General features: G+C 45.8%; 1 protein-coding gene across 5 annotated transcripts; it reads left to right on the top strand.

Annotated features, from left to right (window-relative positions):
- Positions 1–1210: 1210 nt before the first annotated feature.
- ENTPD6 (ectonucleoside triphosphate diphosphohydrolase 6) lies at positions 1211–17193 on the top strand. Of its 5 annotated transcripts, none has more exons than XM_056357364.1 (14): positions 1211–1275; positions 3066–3406; positions 4772–4848; positions 5644–5787; positions 6939–7014; positions 8574–8609; positions 9770–9858; positions 11193–11272; positions 12200–12264; positions 12624–12725; positions 13196–13336; positions 14335–14391; positions 15430–15542; positions 15782–17193. In XM_056357364.1, the coding sequence occupies exons 2-14, from the start codon at positions 3148–3150 to the stop codon at positions 15869–15871; spliced, it is 1329 nt and encodes a 442-aa protein (XP_056213339.1). In that variant the 5' UTR covers positions 1211–1275; positions 3066–3147; the 3' UTR covers positions 15872–17193. The 5 variants fall into 5 exon arrangements, with proteins under 5 accessions (XP_056213339.1, XP_056213342.1, XP_056213341.1 ...); XM_056357363.1 differs by lacking the exon at positions 1211–1275 and adding an exon at positions 1364–1754; XM_056357367.1 differs by lacking the exon at positions 3066–3406 and having other exon boundaries at positions 1246–1275.
- Positions 17194–17371: the final 178 nt, after the last annotated feature.

Genomic DNA, 17371 nt, shown 5'->3' with positions numbered 1-17371 from the left:
TGCTTGCAGACTCAGACAGGTTTCTGTGGAGAAACTACACTAAGTGCCAGGGTCTCGCTTACGGACTAGGAGACCTAGATGCTAAATATAGATTCTGTTGCAATCATGTCATGAGGGAGCCACAGATCTTAAAGATTTGAAGTCTTTGTGCCTTCATCTTCCTTTGCAGTATTCTCCCATTAACAGTGTGATTTCTTTTAAATATAATTGAACAACATTAAAACAGAAAAATAGTTGGAAAGATCAGTTTCATTTACCTGGGGAAAACAGGGAGTTTGATTTGAACAGTAACCAGTACTTGAAAAATGCCTGCTATCCGCAGGAATGGGAAAAAATGACTAATTCACTTTTCAAACACTGCTATGAGAGGGTCACTGGAATAAGTGACACCCTGAGAAACTCTGCGCTCATTCCTACAGTGGGGTCTGTCGGCACAAATGCCTGCGGAGCTGCAGGAGTGACAGCAAGGCAGTCTCCATCTCTTATCTTCACGCCTCATGTTTGTTTGCTGCTGTTCGCTCACACATCCTCTCTCCCAAAGGGCCTCTCCTCATTCTTCCAGACTGGGTGGAGCAACAAGCTGCTGCAGGAGTAATTCTAGCTGGTGAAAGACAAATTTATGTAGGTGGAAGAAGAGCCATCAAGGAAATTACTCAAGCAGAAAAACTGCTAGAGGAACACCAAGTATGGAGAAAAAGCCCAAGTAGCTACCCAAGGGTGTCCTTTGCTCACACCTACCAGCGCTTTCTGACTCAGAACCGGACCAGACTCACAGGTGAAGAGCTCTTGCCAGGACTGGATCTCCCAGGGGGAGCAGAGGGCGCCTAGCAGGGCTGCAGGCACCTCTGGGCGGCCTTGTCCCAGGGCTAGTGGGCCTCCGCTCCCACAGGCCCGGCCTGCCCTGCGGCTGCCTTCCGCGGGACCCGGCGCCTCCACCCTCACCCGGGGGACTGTTTCTCTCACACCTTTTCCTCACATCTCTGTTTCTGCGGCATTTAGCCCTTTTTTAAGCACATTCTCCTCACGTCGGCGCTACCAAGAGGCTCTGCAGGTCTTGCGCTGGGTGTGTGTGCTTAACAACCCGCCATGTGGCACCCGGGGCGGCGCCTCACGGAAGGCACCGGGCCGCGGCGCTCCCGCTCCCGGGGCGGCCACAACGCACCACCTCTGGGGGGGCGGGGCCGCCGCGCCCGCCCGCCCCGCGCCTGCGCAGTGCGAGGGGCGGCAGCCCGCTGGGCGGGGCAGCGGCGTGGCCGTGGCGGGGCTGGCGGTGGAGTGAGTGCGGGCAGCGGGACCGGCCGGGAGTCGCGGAGGGCGCGGGCGAGGGGTCCCCCGTGGGTGAGGGCCCGGCTGCCGCGGCGGGTACCTGCCCGAGAGCCGCTGCCACCCTGGGCCGCGCTGAGGGAAGCTCCTCCCTTGCGGCAGCTCTCGGCGGCCCCGGCGGGGGCGGGGGGGCCGTCCCGACCCTTTCTCGGGCGGAGGCGGTAGCGGCGTGTGCGCCGCTCCGTGCCCCGCCTCCCGCCAGCCTCCCCGCCCCCGCGGTGCCGCCGCTGCCCGCTCCGGCTGGTGGGGCCCGGGCTGCTGCCCGTGACCGCTGCTGGCTGCCCGCGGTGCTGCCGGGCCTGCGGCACCGGGCGCTGGAGCGGCCATCGCCGCCCGCCTGCGTGCTGCCGGGGCCCGGGCTGGCTTCGCATCGCCGCGCCACCGCTTCCCCGCTGCGCCATGGCGACCGACGGTGCCTTTCCCCTGGGCTGGTCTGTTCTCGTGTATCCGTGCCTGTGGTTTTGCTTGCCTCCGGTTTTATAATATTTTGCCTTACCCTTTCTTGGCGATACGCTGTAATCACCTTGAATTTAGATTCCTCCCCCTCATGCCTTCTGTACACCTCCTGAATCCATAGCATGAGGTTACACATGTCAAAACCTTGTTTAAGTCAACTTCATCAATTGGTTGGCTTTCTGTTCTTCATTGCACTATCAAAAAAGGAAAGATAATATGTAATTTGCATACTGTTTTTTAGTCATATTGGATGATGTTATGTGAGTGCTTGTAGATTTCTTGCTTTGTGTTTTGCTGTGGTTTCTTCCCTGGTATTGGAGCTGGGGGTGCATGTGTCACACTTAATTTCCTGGTTCTTCCCTCTTGCCTTTCAAATGCTGACTAAACCACCATTGTCCAGTCTTCTGGGACCTCCTTCACCATGTGGGAACTAACGGCAGCAACTGCAAATGATTCAGGTTGCCCAGAGAGGGTGCACGATCTTCATCCTTGGGAGGTTTTCAGGATGCAGCTGCGTGTAGCCCTGAGCAACATGCCGGTCCCCATAGCTGCCTGTGCTTTGGGCAGGAGGTTGGATGGGTCCCTTCCCACCTCAGTTACTGTATTTAGGTTCTCTGAACTCTTCTTACTCTGTTCCTTCTTAGGCCTCAGTAGCAATGGGGAAAAGTTTTCTGCAGCTTCATGTCTTAAAATTAGCTGTAGATTGTGACGTGCTGAAGGATGATGGATATGTTCCTTCTGAACCATTGGGAAAGTGGTGTACACTCTTGCAGGCATCCAGCAGCTATGAAGGCATTTGATGGTTAGGACAGGCAACACAGGAGAGAGGGATTTTGCTGCTAGGTCCAGTTTTGCAAGCGATTCACAGATGATTCCCAGATTTTTGAATGCAGGAGTCTATGTTGTCCTACCGGGGTAAGTGTAAGCATTTAACTGCAGGTTTTCCTGGCATAGTAGAGATAGATTTGAGCACTGAAGACAGTAGCTGATATCTGCCTTACTCCAGATGCTGCAGGAACTGCTGGCATAAATTCTTTTACTTTCCAGCAGCAGCCTGTCACCCCCTGTGTGTAAGGTTTTTTTACTAGGCTGTTTGTTGCAGTGACTTACTGCTTAATTTGACTGTCATGCCCAACTTCCTTACCACAGGGTTAGTTACCAACTAACAGTTACGTATTTAACTAATGCTCAAGTCAAGTTTACTCCTTATCAAATAACCATCATACTCAGACCCTTTCATGAGGTTTAGGAAATAATACATATCTTTTCTTTCCTGTTGGATGTAGGAGTGATGTGGGAGCTACCGGTTGTGTATGAAGGACAAGAAATAAAGCAATTGATAAAGGGAAGAAATAAAACATCTGACAAATGGAAGCCATGAAGATATCAAAGCGGTTCTTTGCTTTTGGGATTTTGGCGTGCATAGCTATTTATGTTGCGTACATAAAATGGCACTTGGATTCCAAATCAATGGTGGGAGCCACAGAAGGAGTTGCTGAGAGCAAGGGAGACAAACTGAACCATCAGGCAGTGACTACAGATCTCTCAGTCTTTTATGGAATTATGTTTGATGCAGGAAGCACAGGAACTCGCATCCATATTTTTAAATTTACACAGCAGCCTAAAGGTATGGCCTGCTCATTGCATGATAGATTAATTCTTCCATAACTTATGGAGCAGATTATTGACAATCCTTTTCTAGGGCTTGCTTGAAGCAACATGCTTCAGCTCTTTCTAGAGAGCCATCCGGAAGCGTACTATGATTCAGGCATGTGGGTTTGGATGAAATTATGAAAGCAGTCAACAAGCAGAAAATGTTGTAATGTCAGAATGTGAACTAAATAGCAGCTGTACCTTTAGAACAGTACCCTGAAGAAAAACAGTTTTTCATCACACTGTTTGGTGGAAGAGAGGATTATAAATTCAAACTGCCTTATTTCCTCAGATTTTCACCAAGAGGTTGCTGGCTGCCTCTAGTTTCTGGCAGTGAGCTGCTTCCCAGCTGCAGTCTGGTATAGCGTATCCTTGGCTTCAGTGTTGGATTTAAATTGCAAAACTTCACTGTTTGATTAAAGTTGCTGTGTATTCCACCTGAACAGATACATTGCTGAGAAGTGAGACAGGTGTACAGAAAAGCTCCAGTTTTCCTCTGGAGTTGTAAGCTTCATTTGTTTAGATGTTGTCGCTCCTATTTGTGAAACTTCAAGATGAAAGAACCCATATTAGTAGGTGATCTGAGGATGCTTTTAAGGATTAGCAGTGTGGTGTATGGTGTGATTAGCCTGTGGGGAGCACCTTACGTTTGCAGAATGAGGTAGTGTAGGCTTAGCTATCAAGGTGTTAAAACGCAGTCAGTTGATTTCCTTCTTTCAGTGTATTCCCAAATCTTTGCTTCTTCCTTGCCTGCTTCTCTTTAAACACAATTTGGGAATATATTGCAGGAAACTATGGAGTGTAGTTGGGTACAGGAGGAGGAGGGTGTTGTCAACCTCACGTTCTCTTGCCTGCAGGTTCACAGAATTGTCTGTACTGCAGGTTTCCAAATTACTTAGTCTGACCCCCTCTGCTGCCATTGAAAATGGTGGTAAAGCTTCCACTTGGTGTGTTTTGCTGGAGTCAAGTTTAGCCACAGCAGAGCACACTGAAACGTGGGGTGTTACCGGTGCTGTTTGGAAAGCTGCACACGGCAGGTGTAAGGGCTCAAACAGAGCTTGCACCCATCTGATGATTGTCTGATGTGCATGAAAAATATGTATATAGTGGACACCAGCACCTGGAAAACAGTTATGATACTTAAAAATGGTTTTCACAGGAGTTAGTTCCATAGTACGGGCTGTGGTTAAAGGTTGGGTGGCTGTTGGTAGTTCATTAGACAGAGAATTCAGTTGAATTCCATTAGCACATAATTATGTTAATATGTAAAAGTGTTTTCTTTTTATGTATGCAAAATTGTTTGTACCACTACTTAATGCGGAATACTGCTTTTGAACAGAGACTCCCAAATTAACCCGTGAGACATTTAAAGCACTGAAGCCAGGTCTATCTGCATATGCTGATGATGTCGAAAAGGTAATTTTGTTTCTGTTACTGTAAAAGTACATGCCCCTGGTCCTTCTGGTTTTGATGTGCCCTGCAAACCATGTCTTGCTGTGGCATAGTATGCTGAACTGTCAGTTCAGGGAAGTGTCTCCAAATGATACAAGACTACAGTAAAAGTTGGTCAGCATGCAGAGGAGCAAGGAACAGAACACATCTAATTCTGCTTGGTGATGTTGTTAATTAAGCGCAGTGGATGTTTTTCCTATCTCTGCCTTAAGAACGTCAATGCGCTTAAGAAAATGACAAAAAAGCTGTGTTGGATTGGAGCAGAGCCTCCTCCAAAAATGACTGCAATTGTATTCTCAGGAAAATAGTATAAAAACCCAGGCTGAGTACTAAGTGACTTCTGTCTCCCTTACCTTCTGGCTCATGGGGATTTAGGGACTTCCTGAGCCAGACTTACACCCAGCTCATAGTGTTTTACTGCTTCCAAAGTCCTTTTTCCCCCCAAGGATTCATTATACTGGCTTTTGAACCATTTGTAGCCAAAACATTCAGTGGCAGAGAGTTCTGTCACTTTTTCGAAGTGACTCTTTGTGTTTGGTTTTGACGTGTTGCTGGCTGATCCCCATTATATCCACCAGGTCTCATGCTGTAGGAGATAGGGAGTCCTCCACCTTCTCCAGAGCCATTGTGATACTCATTTGTCTCTGTTCCACATTTACAGTGAATCTTACCTCTCATCACCCTTTTACCCTTCCAAGAAAGGCAAATCTAAAGAGTTTCTAAGATGCCTTTTTTTTTTTGTCCTTTCTGTGCTCACAGAGTGGCCAGGGAATAAAGGAGCTCCTGGAGGTGGCGAAGAGGGAAGTTCCGATGGAGCTGTGGAAGTTTACTCCTCTGGTCCTGAAAGCCACAGCTGGCCTACGGTTGCTGCCGGGAGAGAAAGCTCAGAAGTTGCTGGATAAGGTAGTATTTCTTGTCTTTCAGTTTGTTTCCAGAAATTTACAGCAAAATTTGGTCCCTTCTGTGTAAGGTATCTTTATGTCCTTCATCTTCATGTACATGAGCCGCTCTATCATTTAACCCTGAAAGCACTGCAGAGCCACCTTGATCTCTGGTGGGGTTGATGGGAGAATTTGCGTGAGTACAAGCAGAGAGGAATGATGACAGCTCCAGATAAGCCTGGAGATGAATAACATTAACAAGTGTAATGAGATACTCCTAACAGTCACCACAGGCTTGTTCTTACTGGGCATGTTTGTTGGTGGTTTTGACCAGGATGCTGCTATAGGCTCTTTGCTCTTTGACTGGTCATGTTATCAGCCTGATGCTGCAAGGTTGCTCCGTTACATTGATTGGTTAGAATGTAAATTGTATTTATGGGCATGTTAAATATGTTGAATATTTTTAAATACTATAAAAACAACCCAAAATACTATGTTCTAGACCTTATGGCTGTGGGAAAAGTTTATTAAGTGTGCAGTAAGTACTCTTTCTAGGCAGTAATTGGAAGGAAGAAATGTGACGTGGTTGAAACCAATGTCTGTATTGTTCTCTGCTGCCTGCAAGCAGGCCTGCTCTTTTCCACACTGCATTTTAGCTGGAAGTGCTGCAGTTTTTATTTTAGAGGACTCTGGAAGCCTTGGGCTTTGCTACCTCATTGGGCTGTAGTGTAAAGGACCATTAACAGCCAACATGCTCTTGTTAAAAATGCCATTCCCTGGGGGATTCATGAAAGCCAGGGTGTCCATCTTCTGCTTCTCTCATGCATATATAATACCCTATGGCTCGCCAGCTGCAGCAAAGTGTTCTGGGTTCCCTTCCCTGTCCATGTCCATCCCTTGTTAAAGGCATTTCTGAGCAGTCTTCATGCTTGAAAACCCACACATCCATCCCTGCCTCTGGACCAAACTGCACAGCTGGTGTGTGAATTGCTGACCTTTTATAGCAGAGCGCAGGCTGATGTTTGTTGGGCTCTTGAACTTCAAACAAAGTGGTGAGTGGCAGTCAGGATCTGGCCCAAGAAGAGGAGCAGTTGTGTGAATTCGGAGTTTTTAAAAAATCTTGCTTCCCAACTGAAAAAATTTCTCTGAGTGTAGCTTTTATGCGAACTACAGGTGAAGGAGATTTTTCAGGCCTCCCCCTTCTTTGTGCGGGACAACTGCGTGTCAATAATGAATGGAACCGATGAAGGTAAGCTAACCTGCGGAGAGCCTTCCTGCAGTCGTGGAGATTCCTGCTGCACTGTGACAAGTCCCCACTCACCATAGTGGGAACCCACAAGCAGCAGGTTTGACACAGCTTTTGTGCTGCCTCAGGCAGTGCCTGCCAAAGAGATCTTGTGCTACGTTTTCCAATTTGTACTCCTGAACTCTGTCCTGATTTTTAAGGCTCTGAGTGCCAGGCAGTTCCTCTGGGATCATCAGGAAGCCACTGTGCAGTCAGCGCTTTTGGAAAAGGCTTCTGAATATCTGCTTGTTGAGGACTGGTTTTGCCTACTGTGCTCTTGATAATGCTAGTCAGAGTTTTCTGGAAGTATTTGGTCATAATATTAATTATAAATGATCTAATAAGTGTGATTGTGAATTCAGTTTGAAAAAACGTTTTATAGAGAGGGAAGTACATGCTGAAGTAAGTTGATGCTTATCAAAAAATGCTGAAGACAGAACCCAGAATCAGTCTTGATCTAAAATAATTAGAAGAAGCGTCTAAATCCTAAGTAACTGTATGTTGAAACATGCTTTAAATCCATTTAGAAACCAAACTTTAAGAAAGCTGGAGCTGTTTGGAGCTGTTCGTGAGTTTCTTTTTTACTGCTTAATGGAAGAAAGACATTGTAATTCTTCTTTTTTGTTGTTGTTGTTTTAAAATCATTAATAGTAGTGACAGCCTTGGGTCAGCCAAGGGTTGAACTGGGCCATGTTCCCTAGCATGCCTTGAGCTTTAACCACATGGATAAATATTTGGGTTTGTTAAAATAAGGCCCACTAATTCATCTAATTTAGGGAGAAAAGGTTTATAAATCAAGAAGACGAGTGAAACAGTACGGCACACAAAAATACTTAGAGGAAAACAGGAAAAATTAGAACACTGAAAAGATGAAAATTCTAAGTATTCAAAAGGAAAGTCGAGTGTCTGACATCAAACAAAAGCCTACCAGTGGATATTTTCCTAGAAAATGAATAATGTGAGTGTCAGTCATTTCCTTGTCTTTTAGCTAAGGACTGAAACCTTTGTGACTTCTCACCTAAGTTTTTGACCTGTAAAATACAGAGTTCTGCAGGCATTTCATATACAGGGCTTCTCTTCCAAATACCACATAAGCTCTGGTATAGAAGGTCCGTCTAATCTTGGGTTTTGACAGCTGCTGACAGTTGTGGAAACACTAGCTTTGGGGCAAGGTGGGTCAGGGAGCTCAGTGAGCCAGTCCTGTTCAGCTTTCTTGAAGGTCCTTCTTGCTTAGGTCCCAGCTAGACAGCCTTTGGAGACTTTTTATTAGAAGTCCTCCATTTGTGAAAGGGGGACAAGGGAGCTGCTGGCATATGGTCTCTGGTGTCTCTCTCTGTTGTTCGATGACAAGGTCTGGGTTTGCTGATTATTTTGTTGACAGTGCAGTTAAACTGTATGCGAAAACTTAAAAATGCTTAAAGCAGGAAGATCTTGTAATACGGCTCACCTTATTTGTTACTGTTGTTAGATAAAATGAAATGGTATGATCTAACAGCACGTCTCCTGAATCTTTTCCTTTTTAGGTATTTCAGCCTGGATCACAATAAATTTTTTAACAGGTATGTGTACATGAGCATGTGCATAAAGATATGACCAACACTGTGAAATTCATGCTTTTTTTTGCCCCTGCATGGGATTTGTTCGTGCGTTGGGGTGGAGTGGGAGAAAGAAAGATCTGGCAATAAGTTTTTGGCCTGGCCTATTTAAGTCATTAGGGTTTCGGCCATTTACTTGACAGAGTGCGGAGTTTAATCACTTTTCCTAGATCTTTAATGTAGCCTTTCTTCCAATTCACTGTAGGCTACCAGAGCATTTTATTCCTTTTTAGAGTCTGCCGCTAGCTCTGGCTAAATTTTTAATCTGGGTATTCTAGATATGCTTGGCAGCTGCACAGAGTGAAAGAAAGTGCTATGCTACTTCCTTACAGATTTGTAACATAGAAATACCACAAATGTTTACGCTGCTGAGTTAGAAAAGGGTAGCTGAAGAGTGAGGAAAAAACGAAGCTGAAGCCCTCTCTGACAATAAGTAAAGCAGTATACTGTCTGCATGCTCTGGTCAGCTCACGGTGTGTGTGTAGCAATATGGCAAGTGCTCTAAAGCTTTTTATGCTCACAGGAAATACCAGAAGGGTTAGAGAACTTCAAACATCAGCAATCATGAGGTATACTGAGGTACTTGGTACACAGTAGTCTTTGTCAGGAAAGTGTGTTTGAAGGATCTAAGAAGAACTGTGTTTAAATGAGAAGAGAGTTCTGGGCTGGCAGCAGGAAGAATTCCAAGAGAGCAGAGTATCTTAGGCCAGCTCTTTTCAGTCTGTCACCCCACTGGCCATAGGAATCTGCAAAATATCACTAAGGTACCAGGGAACGGCGGCCAAGAAAACCACATTCCTCTGTGTTACAAAGTGGTTACCAGAGTAGAGTTTGCAAAAGGTTCCTTGCATCCCCTGAAAAATGTTTAGGAATCCTAATAAACAAAGCTGCTGTAATTAGGGCATGAACAGCCACCAGAGAAATAAGAGAAACTGTCACTTGAAGATTTTCAGGTCACCCTGATAAAGCCAAAATAAGCGTCCAGTAGATAATGGTATAGTTTAGTGCTGGCTGGCAGCTGACAAATGGAGCTAGATTGTCCTCTTTCTTTACCACTGGTTTTGTTCCTAGCCAGTTTCTCACGGTGCCCACCGTGGCTTTCTCTCTTCTGTCACACATTTCAGGTAGCCTAGATGATCCGCAGAAGAGAAGTGTAGGGATGCTTGATTTGGGTGGTGGATCAACACAGATCACCTTCCTTCCACGCACCGAGGTAATGCAAACATGCACACTGTTGGGAAATGCTGGTGCAGAAATTTGTAACTGCTCAGATTTGTTTCCGTTGAAAACACGTCAGTGTGACAAGAGCCCATGCTTCTGACAGAAAAACCCAGTTCACCTGGTCACATCTGCCTTGTTGTAGTCAATCATGGAGGCACTCACAGCTCTGTGAGTCCTCTTACTCCAGCTGCATGGGTTGGTGGTGCATGTGGTGAAAATCTTGGGGGGAAATGCAGCGTTTGCCTGAGCATCTTAATCATTGACTCTCAGTCTGTGCTGCTTATAATGAAGAACTCAGAGACAATGCTGTTGATGAGTTCAGGTCCAACGTTTGGCCTATATTGGGTTTTAAGAACACAGATGCCTTCTCAATCCTTGTTTATGGTTTTCCTGAGTTCACTCAGTTGCAAATGAATGTTTTCTAAGGAGCAACTGTTATTATGCAGTAAAAAGTACATGATTATGTTTGTCATTTCAGCTTCCTGTTGTGGCATTTTTATAGGTGGTGTGTGAGCTGGAAGCCTTGTGGATGTGGTCATAAGGCTCTGGCCCAAGCAGAGATCCTGTTCATAGTAAAGCTGCACAAAAAGCAGCAGGTGGGGATGCTGTATCTAGTCTCCCAGCCTGGGCTAAGCAAGACTTCATGCTCTTTAACAGCAGAATGACAGGGGATGTGAAGGGTCCAGGATGTGGAAATTCTGTACTTGGAGATGGTTTTAAGATATGAGCAGCATGAATAGCTTAATTGCCCGAGCTTTGCTCCCCACAAACACGAGAGCTGTGCTGGTGCACTTGGGGAAGAGGCTGCAAAGTGGTTTAGATAATTACCCTTTCACGCCACAGGCTGGTCCTTTGTTCTTTGGCAAGCACAGTGATGTGCTTTTCCTCTGGCTTGTAGAAGTTCACAGCTGAATTCACTTGAGTAGGAAGTTAATGCGTGCCTGGCTTTCATATTATTTTGCACACAGTTTTCCCTAGTGGGAATCATGTGACAAGGCAGTTGCTGTAGCTTCTTGACAAAAGCAGTTAAGAGCTGGAATAAGGATTCCTTTTTAATTAGAATAACTCTTTTATACACCAGTTTGGTTGGATAAAAATAGAAATGTAACCAGTTTAGAGTCTGTCATGTGAAGACACTATTTTAGCCCCATGTCTTGTGGTTGTCTTGTGTATCAGCAGTCAAATCCAGATCCTCGCAAATTCATCATCTCTCTCTGAACCTTGCAAGGGTTGTTTCACATTTTTCCTAATGTTTTGGAAGATCGTGTTGTTGATGTTTGCTGCTGCTGGCAGAAACCTTGCAGTGACGTCTTTTTCTCTCTCCAGGCAACTCTCCAGACATCACCAGCTGGCCATACAACTTCATTTCGGATGTTTAACACCACCTACAAGCTGTATTCGTACAGGTTAGTTGTGGGAAAGAGGGCCCATTGTACATGTAGAAGCTTTCTATGAAGCCAGTGAGAGCTAGGTGTTTCGCTGGAGTGAGGTCCTGGCGAATGAGTGCTGGGAAGAAGCAGAGAAACCTGAGCCACGTTATGGTGGATTAACTTTGGTGGCTGCGTGCCAGGTGCCCACCAAGCCACTCTATTGCTCCCCTTCCATCAACAGGTCAGGGGGAAGAAAATACAACAAAGAGCTCGTGAGTCAAGATAAGGACAGGGAGGTCACCAGTTACTGACATGGGTAAAACAGACTTGACTTAGAGAAGTTAATTTAATCAATTGCCAATTAAACAGTAGGATAATGAGAAATAAGAACAAAATCAAAGCCACTTTCCCTGCATCTCTCCCTTCTTCCCAGGCTCAGCTTCACTCCCAACTCTTCTACCTTCTCACCACCGAGCAGCGCAGAAGGATGGAGAGTGGGAGTTGCAGTCTGTTCATAGCACTTTGTCTTTTCCATTCCTTCCTTCTCACTGTCTTTCCCCACTCCCAGTGTTTTGGGCAGAGGGAAGCAGCTTCTTCCCACCTACGTATGCTGTGGGGTGTATTTGGGCTCAGAAAGAGTAAATTCTGTATGCTAGAGGCTGTGCTGCCTTTGAGGAGAGTAGGAGAAACATTAGAGGAGTCACTTCAGCATTCCCAGTTCTTCAAGAGCCAGGCTACCGCTGACAGCTGTTGCCTGTGCTTTTTCAAAGACGGATTATCCTTCTAGGTAAGGGTAACATGAGTGGGGGTTGTCACAGTGTTCCCCTTCTCTGTGTTAGCTGCTGACTCGAGCCATTTCACTGGGAACATGTAGAGGAGACTGGCATGTCCCAGCGAAGTTGTCAGTGCAGCATCAGAGGAAGGATGTTTGTTGTTCACAGGTGCTTTGTTATCCCTTTGCAGTTACCTGGGACTTGGGCTGATGTCGGCAAGGCTTGCCATTTTAGGAGGAGTTGAGGGAAAACCCTGTAAGTTATGGGCACTCCTCAAGTCTTGGCTCTGAGCATGGGGTACGTAGCCCTGTTGTGGGGGGAGGAGTTGTCTGCCCCCTTCACACTGGGCTCAAGGTTCCCGAGTGGTATGTGGAGCCCTGTCACCATGGCTGGGTGCGCTTGAGATGAATGCAGGAGGTGACACTGCTAGATCCCAGGAGACCTGGATTCTTGCCAGCCTTGGGGGTGGTGGTGTGTGGGACATCCGAGCTGTGACTGGGGCTTGGAGGTGCCTTGCTGAGGCTGTGGGACAATATGGAGAAGGGCTGGGGGTGAGGGATCTGAAATTAACTCCTTATGTTTTTCCCTAATGTAGCTTTGTTTTACTTTGACAGTAGGAGAAGGAGAGGAATTGATCAGCCCTTGTTTGCCACCTGGCTTCAAATCTGAATGGCAACATGCTGAGATAGTGTACAAAATTAAAGGACAGAAGGCAGGTATAGTGATCTATCACTCTTCCTATCTAGGCCAGCATGCTAGTACAGAGTAAATAATATACTGTCAGCCTCTTGCAAAGGCACTAGATTCTCTGTTTACTCTTCTGTCTGGCTCCTCTTGATGCGCTGTTAAAGCAGTTCTGCAGCTCTTTCCTCTTATGCTGTTGTGGTGTGTCTGTCCAGTCAGTAAAGCTGCCAGTAGCAATGCAGATGGAGTTGAGCAATCGCTCAACAGGGCTTTCAGAATCCTTTTGCCTCAAATGATGTGGTCCATCTCTGATCTATTGTGTACTTAGCCCCAGCCTGAGGATGGTAGATGTTGCCATTGGAAGAAAATGCACATTTCAGTTCTCTGTGAAGACCTTATGAAGTTTGTGCAAAAGAGAGCCTGCTCCCTGCCAGGTCCTAAACAAATTGCATGCATACATAACTCTGCCTATAATATGCCGGGTTTCTTTGCCTCCTTTTAGGTGAGCCTCTGTATGAGTCTTGTTCTAATAAAGTGGCAAAGATGCTCTACAAAAAAGTGCATAAAGCTGAGGAAGTGAAAGACTTGGATTTTTACACTTTCTCCTACTACTATGACCGTGCAGCAGAGGTTGGTCTTATAGGTACGGTTGCTCCTGGCTTCATTTCATTTTAAATGACAAGTTATGGAAGAAATAGTTATGCTTATACATGTCACAATGCTTTGCTAAGCTGTCATGGAACTTGGTCTTGTGTTACACTGCTGCGCAGCATTGGTCTCAGCTGGATATTGAATACTATTTAATTTCTATAGGAGAAGGGACTGGGGCTGTGGAATAGAACCTGCAGCTTCTGCTAACAGTTTTTAAACAAACTGTCTGCATTTCAGAAATTGTTGTTGTCTGATGAACTCTAAAGCCCAAAATAGAAAAAAAGCTCTCATAATGATAAACAGATTTCTTGGGCAACTTCTGGTAATGATTTTTAAACAAACTGCATTTCAGAAATCATTGTTGTCTGATTAACTCTACAATCCAAAATAGAAAAAAGTCCTCATAATGGTAAACAAAAGTTATTGGGCAGTGAAGTGATCTTGGGTTGTGTGTTTCACTTCACCAATTGTATTTAGATGCAATGAACATTTTCAGATAATTCCACATGTATTCAGAATACATCCCATCTCTTCCAGTGGTATGCTGGTGTGTAGAAGGCTGTGGTGGTCAGTGGTAGAAAGCAGATGATGGCTTCTCAAGCTAGTGTGGACAAACATAGCCCTCTCCTCAGCCACTTTGTTTTATAAAGAATTTCAGATTTAGTATGTTGCAGAGCACCACTGCCCTGTCAGTTCTGGTCAAAGGTGTTAACTGTGTTCAGATATCACAGGGCAGGGCAGCACAAATGTGGGGACAAGGTGAGAGAGTCTGTAAAGTATGTTTCTTTAGGAAACGAAGCTAAAAGTTCTTCATAAAACGAAGCTTTTAAATCTACATTAAGAATCTCTCAAAGGTTCTTTTACCTTTAAAGCAAGTGTGAGTTTTGTCATTGATTTCAATGACTCAGGGTTTGATTTCCAACTTTTATGACTTGAATCTGCAATTGCCTTTATACAAAAAAATAAAGACCACGGGTTTTTTTCTTTTAGATAAAGAGAAGGGAGGAAGCTTAACTGTCAGTGATTTTGAAATTGCAGCTAAATACGGTAAGTAAAATACAAACACATGCTAGTAATTGTGTGTAAATTCATACTCAGGTGGCAAATGTGTGACATGCTAAGAAGCCTGATTTTTTTTTTGTTTTAAGTAAATATCGAGCTCCTCTTTCCGTAGCATCTCACCAGCACTTATGCTTGTTTCTGAAAATCTCAACCATTTTTGTATTAATTCTTGCTTTTGCAGCCCACATAAGACATATAATACTTGTATTTCAAAACTCTCTCAAGAATTACTAATAAACTTCCCAGTTAACAGCTGTCTTGAAATCATGCTTTCAAAATAGATGTGGGGGATTCCCATCCTGTTAGCATAACCTGTTCTAATCTGGTTTAATTTTTCCTTTTGTCTCAAGATTTGTTCATATGCTTAATCTGAAAAGGGGCAAAAACGGTTTGTAGCTTGTCGCTTCATCAGCTGTAGAGAGAACTGCCTATGCAGATTTACAAATGTAAACATTCTTTTCTTAATACCACAAACTGAGACTTTGATCAAACTGACATGGTAAGTCACTTCTGGTAAACTTTCTGAATGACTGAACAATTGTTGCAGTTCTGCTCTCTGGACTACCATTTGTGTAACTTGTTCTGAGAAAGGAAGTGGGGTTTATTTTGGTTTTGTCTTTTCTTTTGTCTGTCTGGGGGTTTTTTCCCTTTGGTTTTGTCAACATCTCTTGAGTGCTTAAGCTCAAGAAACATAACATACCTGAGGTCGCTCAGATGTTTAAAGGCTTAAAGTAGATAGAAGAAAAGTTTGAGGCCCTTTTCATCCTTTCCTGGAGAGATACAAGAAACTGAGCTGTCCTAGGGGAGAGACAGAAAGCCTTGATCTTCCTTCCAATATGACAAAGCTTTTGTGCTTCTGCTGATGTGCGCATGTCATTTCACCTGCATCATCACAGGTTCCATCACTGCACAACTCAGCTAACAGGGGGTGTTTTATGGATTCAGTTGAGGTTTTTCAAAGCGGGGCTGATGCTAGGCCTGAGCTCACAGTGTGCATTCAGACACTGTTGTCTTTCTCCTTAGTATGCAAGACCATGGAAATCAGCCCTGGAAGCAGCCCGTTTCTCTGCATGGATCTCACGTACATCACCTTCCTCCTGCAAGAGCTGGGCTTCCCGAAGAGCCAAGTCTTTAAGGTGATCCACAGAGTGGATTGCTGGGAAAAGTGTGCAGGAGGGTGCCAAGGCGGTAGTTGCCACACGAGTAGCTTGGTCCTTGATTTGCCTTCTTGCTACAGCACTTGCTCTGTGACTGGGGGTGAAGGGACACTGTCCCCATGGTGGTGATAACCTTCTGCACTTGCATGCTTCTCCTTCTCCCAAAGAATTGTGGTTTAACTTTTTTGTTTGGGTTTGGGCTTTCTCCCCTCCTGCAGCTTGCCCGGAAGATTGACAATGTTGAAACGAGCTGGGCGTTGGGAGCCACTTTTCATTACATCGACTCACTCAATAGGCTGCACTACTGAAGCTTCTTGGAGGCGACTTTCGGGAATCTCAGTTTTTGGAAGCCCAACTTGGAGAATCTCCTGAAGGGCCTGCTTTTGGCTTCCAGAGACCTTTGGTTGGTCATCATAAACTAGGCCCCTTTCCTCCCACCCCCTGCCAGTTCCCTCCATCACTAGTTCTTTTTGACAGTGCAGAGTGCAGTGTCTAAAGAATAAGCCTTGATTTGACGGCATCTGCAGTCAACTTGATGTAAAACTTGATCGTTGCTGAAGGAAAACCAGGACTCTGTAGGACACTATGATCTTTATGAGAAAAATGCACCATTTTGGAATATGCCTGTACTATGTGCTTGTACTGTGCTGAAGTCGCTGTAGGAAATGTTCACACCAGAAGGAACTCTTTGCCGTCCTGATTTCAGGTGTTTTTTCCTGTTTGTCAGCATTTTTCAGTGATGATTTTTATTTTACTACTTCTGTGGTTGAAGGTGAACTTGTGTGTGTGTGTGCAAAGATGCTGACAGGCAGCAGCTTTGAAATGCAGTGTGGAAGTCTGGGCCGTGCTTTCCAGTTGCTGAAACAAAAGCACAGGAGCACTCTGGAATCTGATACGGACTGAGAGTCAGAGCCTCTGTGGCCGGCGGGGTTAAAGCCTGCTGCCTCATGTGGCTTCCGGGGCTGTTGGAAGATGGATGCTGGAAGACAACATGGGATTTGCTGGATCTGGATGAGCCAGGCTCAGGAGTTGGGTACAGGGCTGATGGTGGGTTTGATAGTTGTAGAGCTGGTCAGGATTAAGGTTGGTGAACAAGATGCAGCCATGAAAATAAACCCTGTGCATGGCTTATTGGACCTCACAGGTGCTTTTGTCTTGGCAAGGTTGGTGCAGGGCCCAGGATGAATTGCATGTACATGGTGTTTTGGGTGCCGCTTCCTGCAGATGCATCTCACTGGGATAAATGAATGTTGTGGTTGCACTGAGCCGTGGCAGGGCAGCTGCAATGCACCACTCCAGCAGTGCCCTGTACACTGGATGGGAGCAACCTCGGAGGCAGCAGGAACTGGAGGGGATGTGCTGCACTGTTTGTAATCTAACTGTGGAATTGTGTAGTGTTTGTGTGGATGTTCAGAGCAGACCCCCTTGGTCTTTTGGGGGTGCAGAAGAGACCCTGGCGAGCCAGCAGCGCCTGTCTCCGCTCATGGGCTCATGGCCACAGCTGTCCCCTTTCCCTGGGGCAGCACGAGGTGCTGCAGTGGCGCATGGTGCTGCTGCCTCTGCGGCCGAGTGTACTGGGGGTGCTTGAACCCCACTGTACTGGCAATAAAACTCCGACTGAAAATGAAAATGTGGTGGTGGAGGTGGTGTGCCTTCTAACGCCAGAGCCTGCAGGGTTGAGGAACGAGTGCCCTGATGCCATCCCTGTCCCCTCCAGCCATCCCAGTCCCCTTGCACCACCCCACATGCCATCCCCGTCCCCTTACCCCATCCCAGCCCTAGATGCTGTCCCCGTCCCCCCATGCCGT

This window comes from Falco biarmicus, chromosome 12 (assembly GCF_023638135.1).
Source record: "Falco biarmicus isolate bFalBia1 chromosome 12, bFalBia1.pri, whole genome shotgun sequence".
Taxonomy (NCBI): Eukaryota; Metazoa; Chordata; class Aves; order Falconiformes; family Falconidae; genus Falco; species Falco biarmicus.
The sequence above is the reverse complement of the archived record's forward strand: the minus strand, read 5'-3'. Positions and strand labels throughout refer to the sequence as shown.

Coding starts and splice junctions, on each gene's coding strand:
- ENTPD6 (XM_056357364.1), top strand. CDS start 3,148: ATGGAAGCCATGAAGATATCAAAGCGGTTCTTTGCTTTTGGGATTTTG. Junction 5,788..6,938: donor CTCAGAAGTTGCTGGATAAG/GTAGTATTTCTT, acceptor TGCGAACTACAG/GTGAAGGAGATTTTTCAGGC. Junction 12,265..12,623: donor AGGAGTTGAGGGAAAACCCT/GTAAGTTATGGG, acceptor TTACTTTGACAG/TAGGAGAAGGAGAGGAATTG.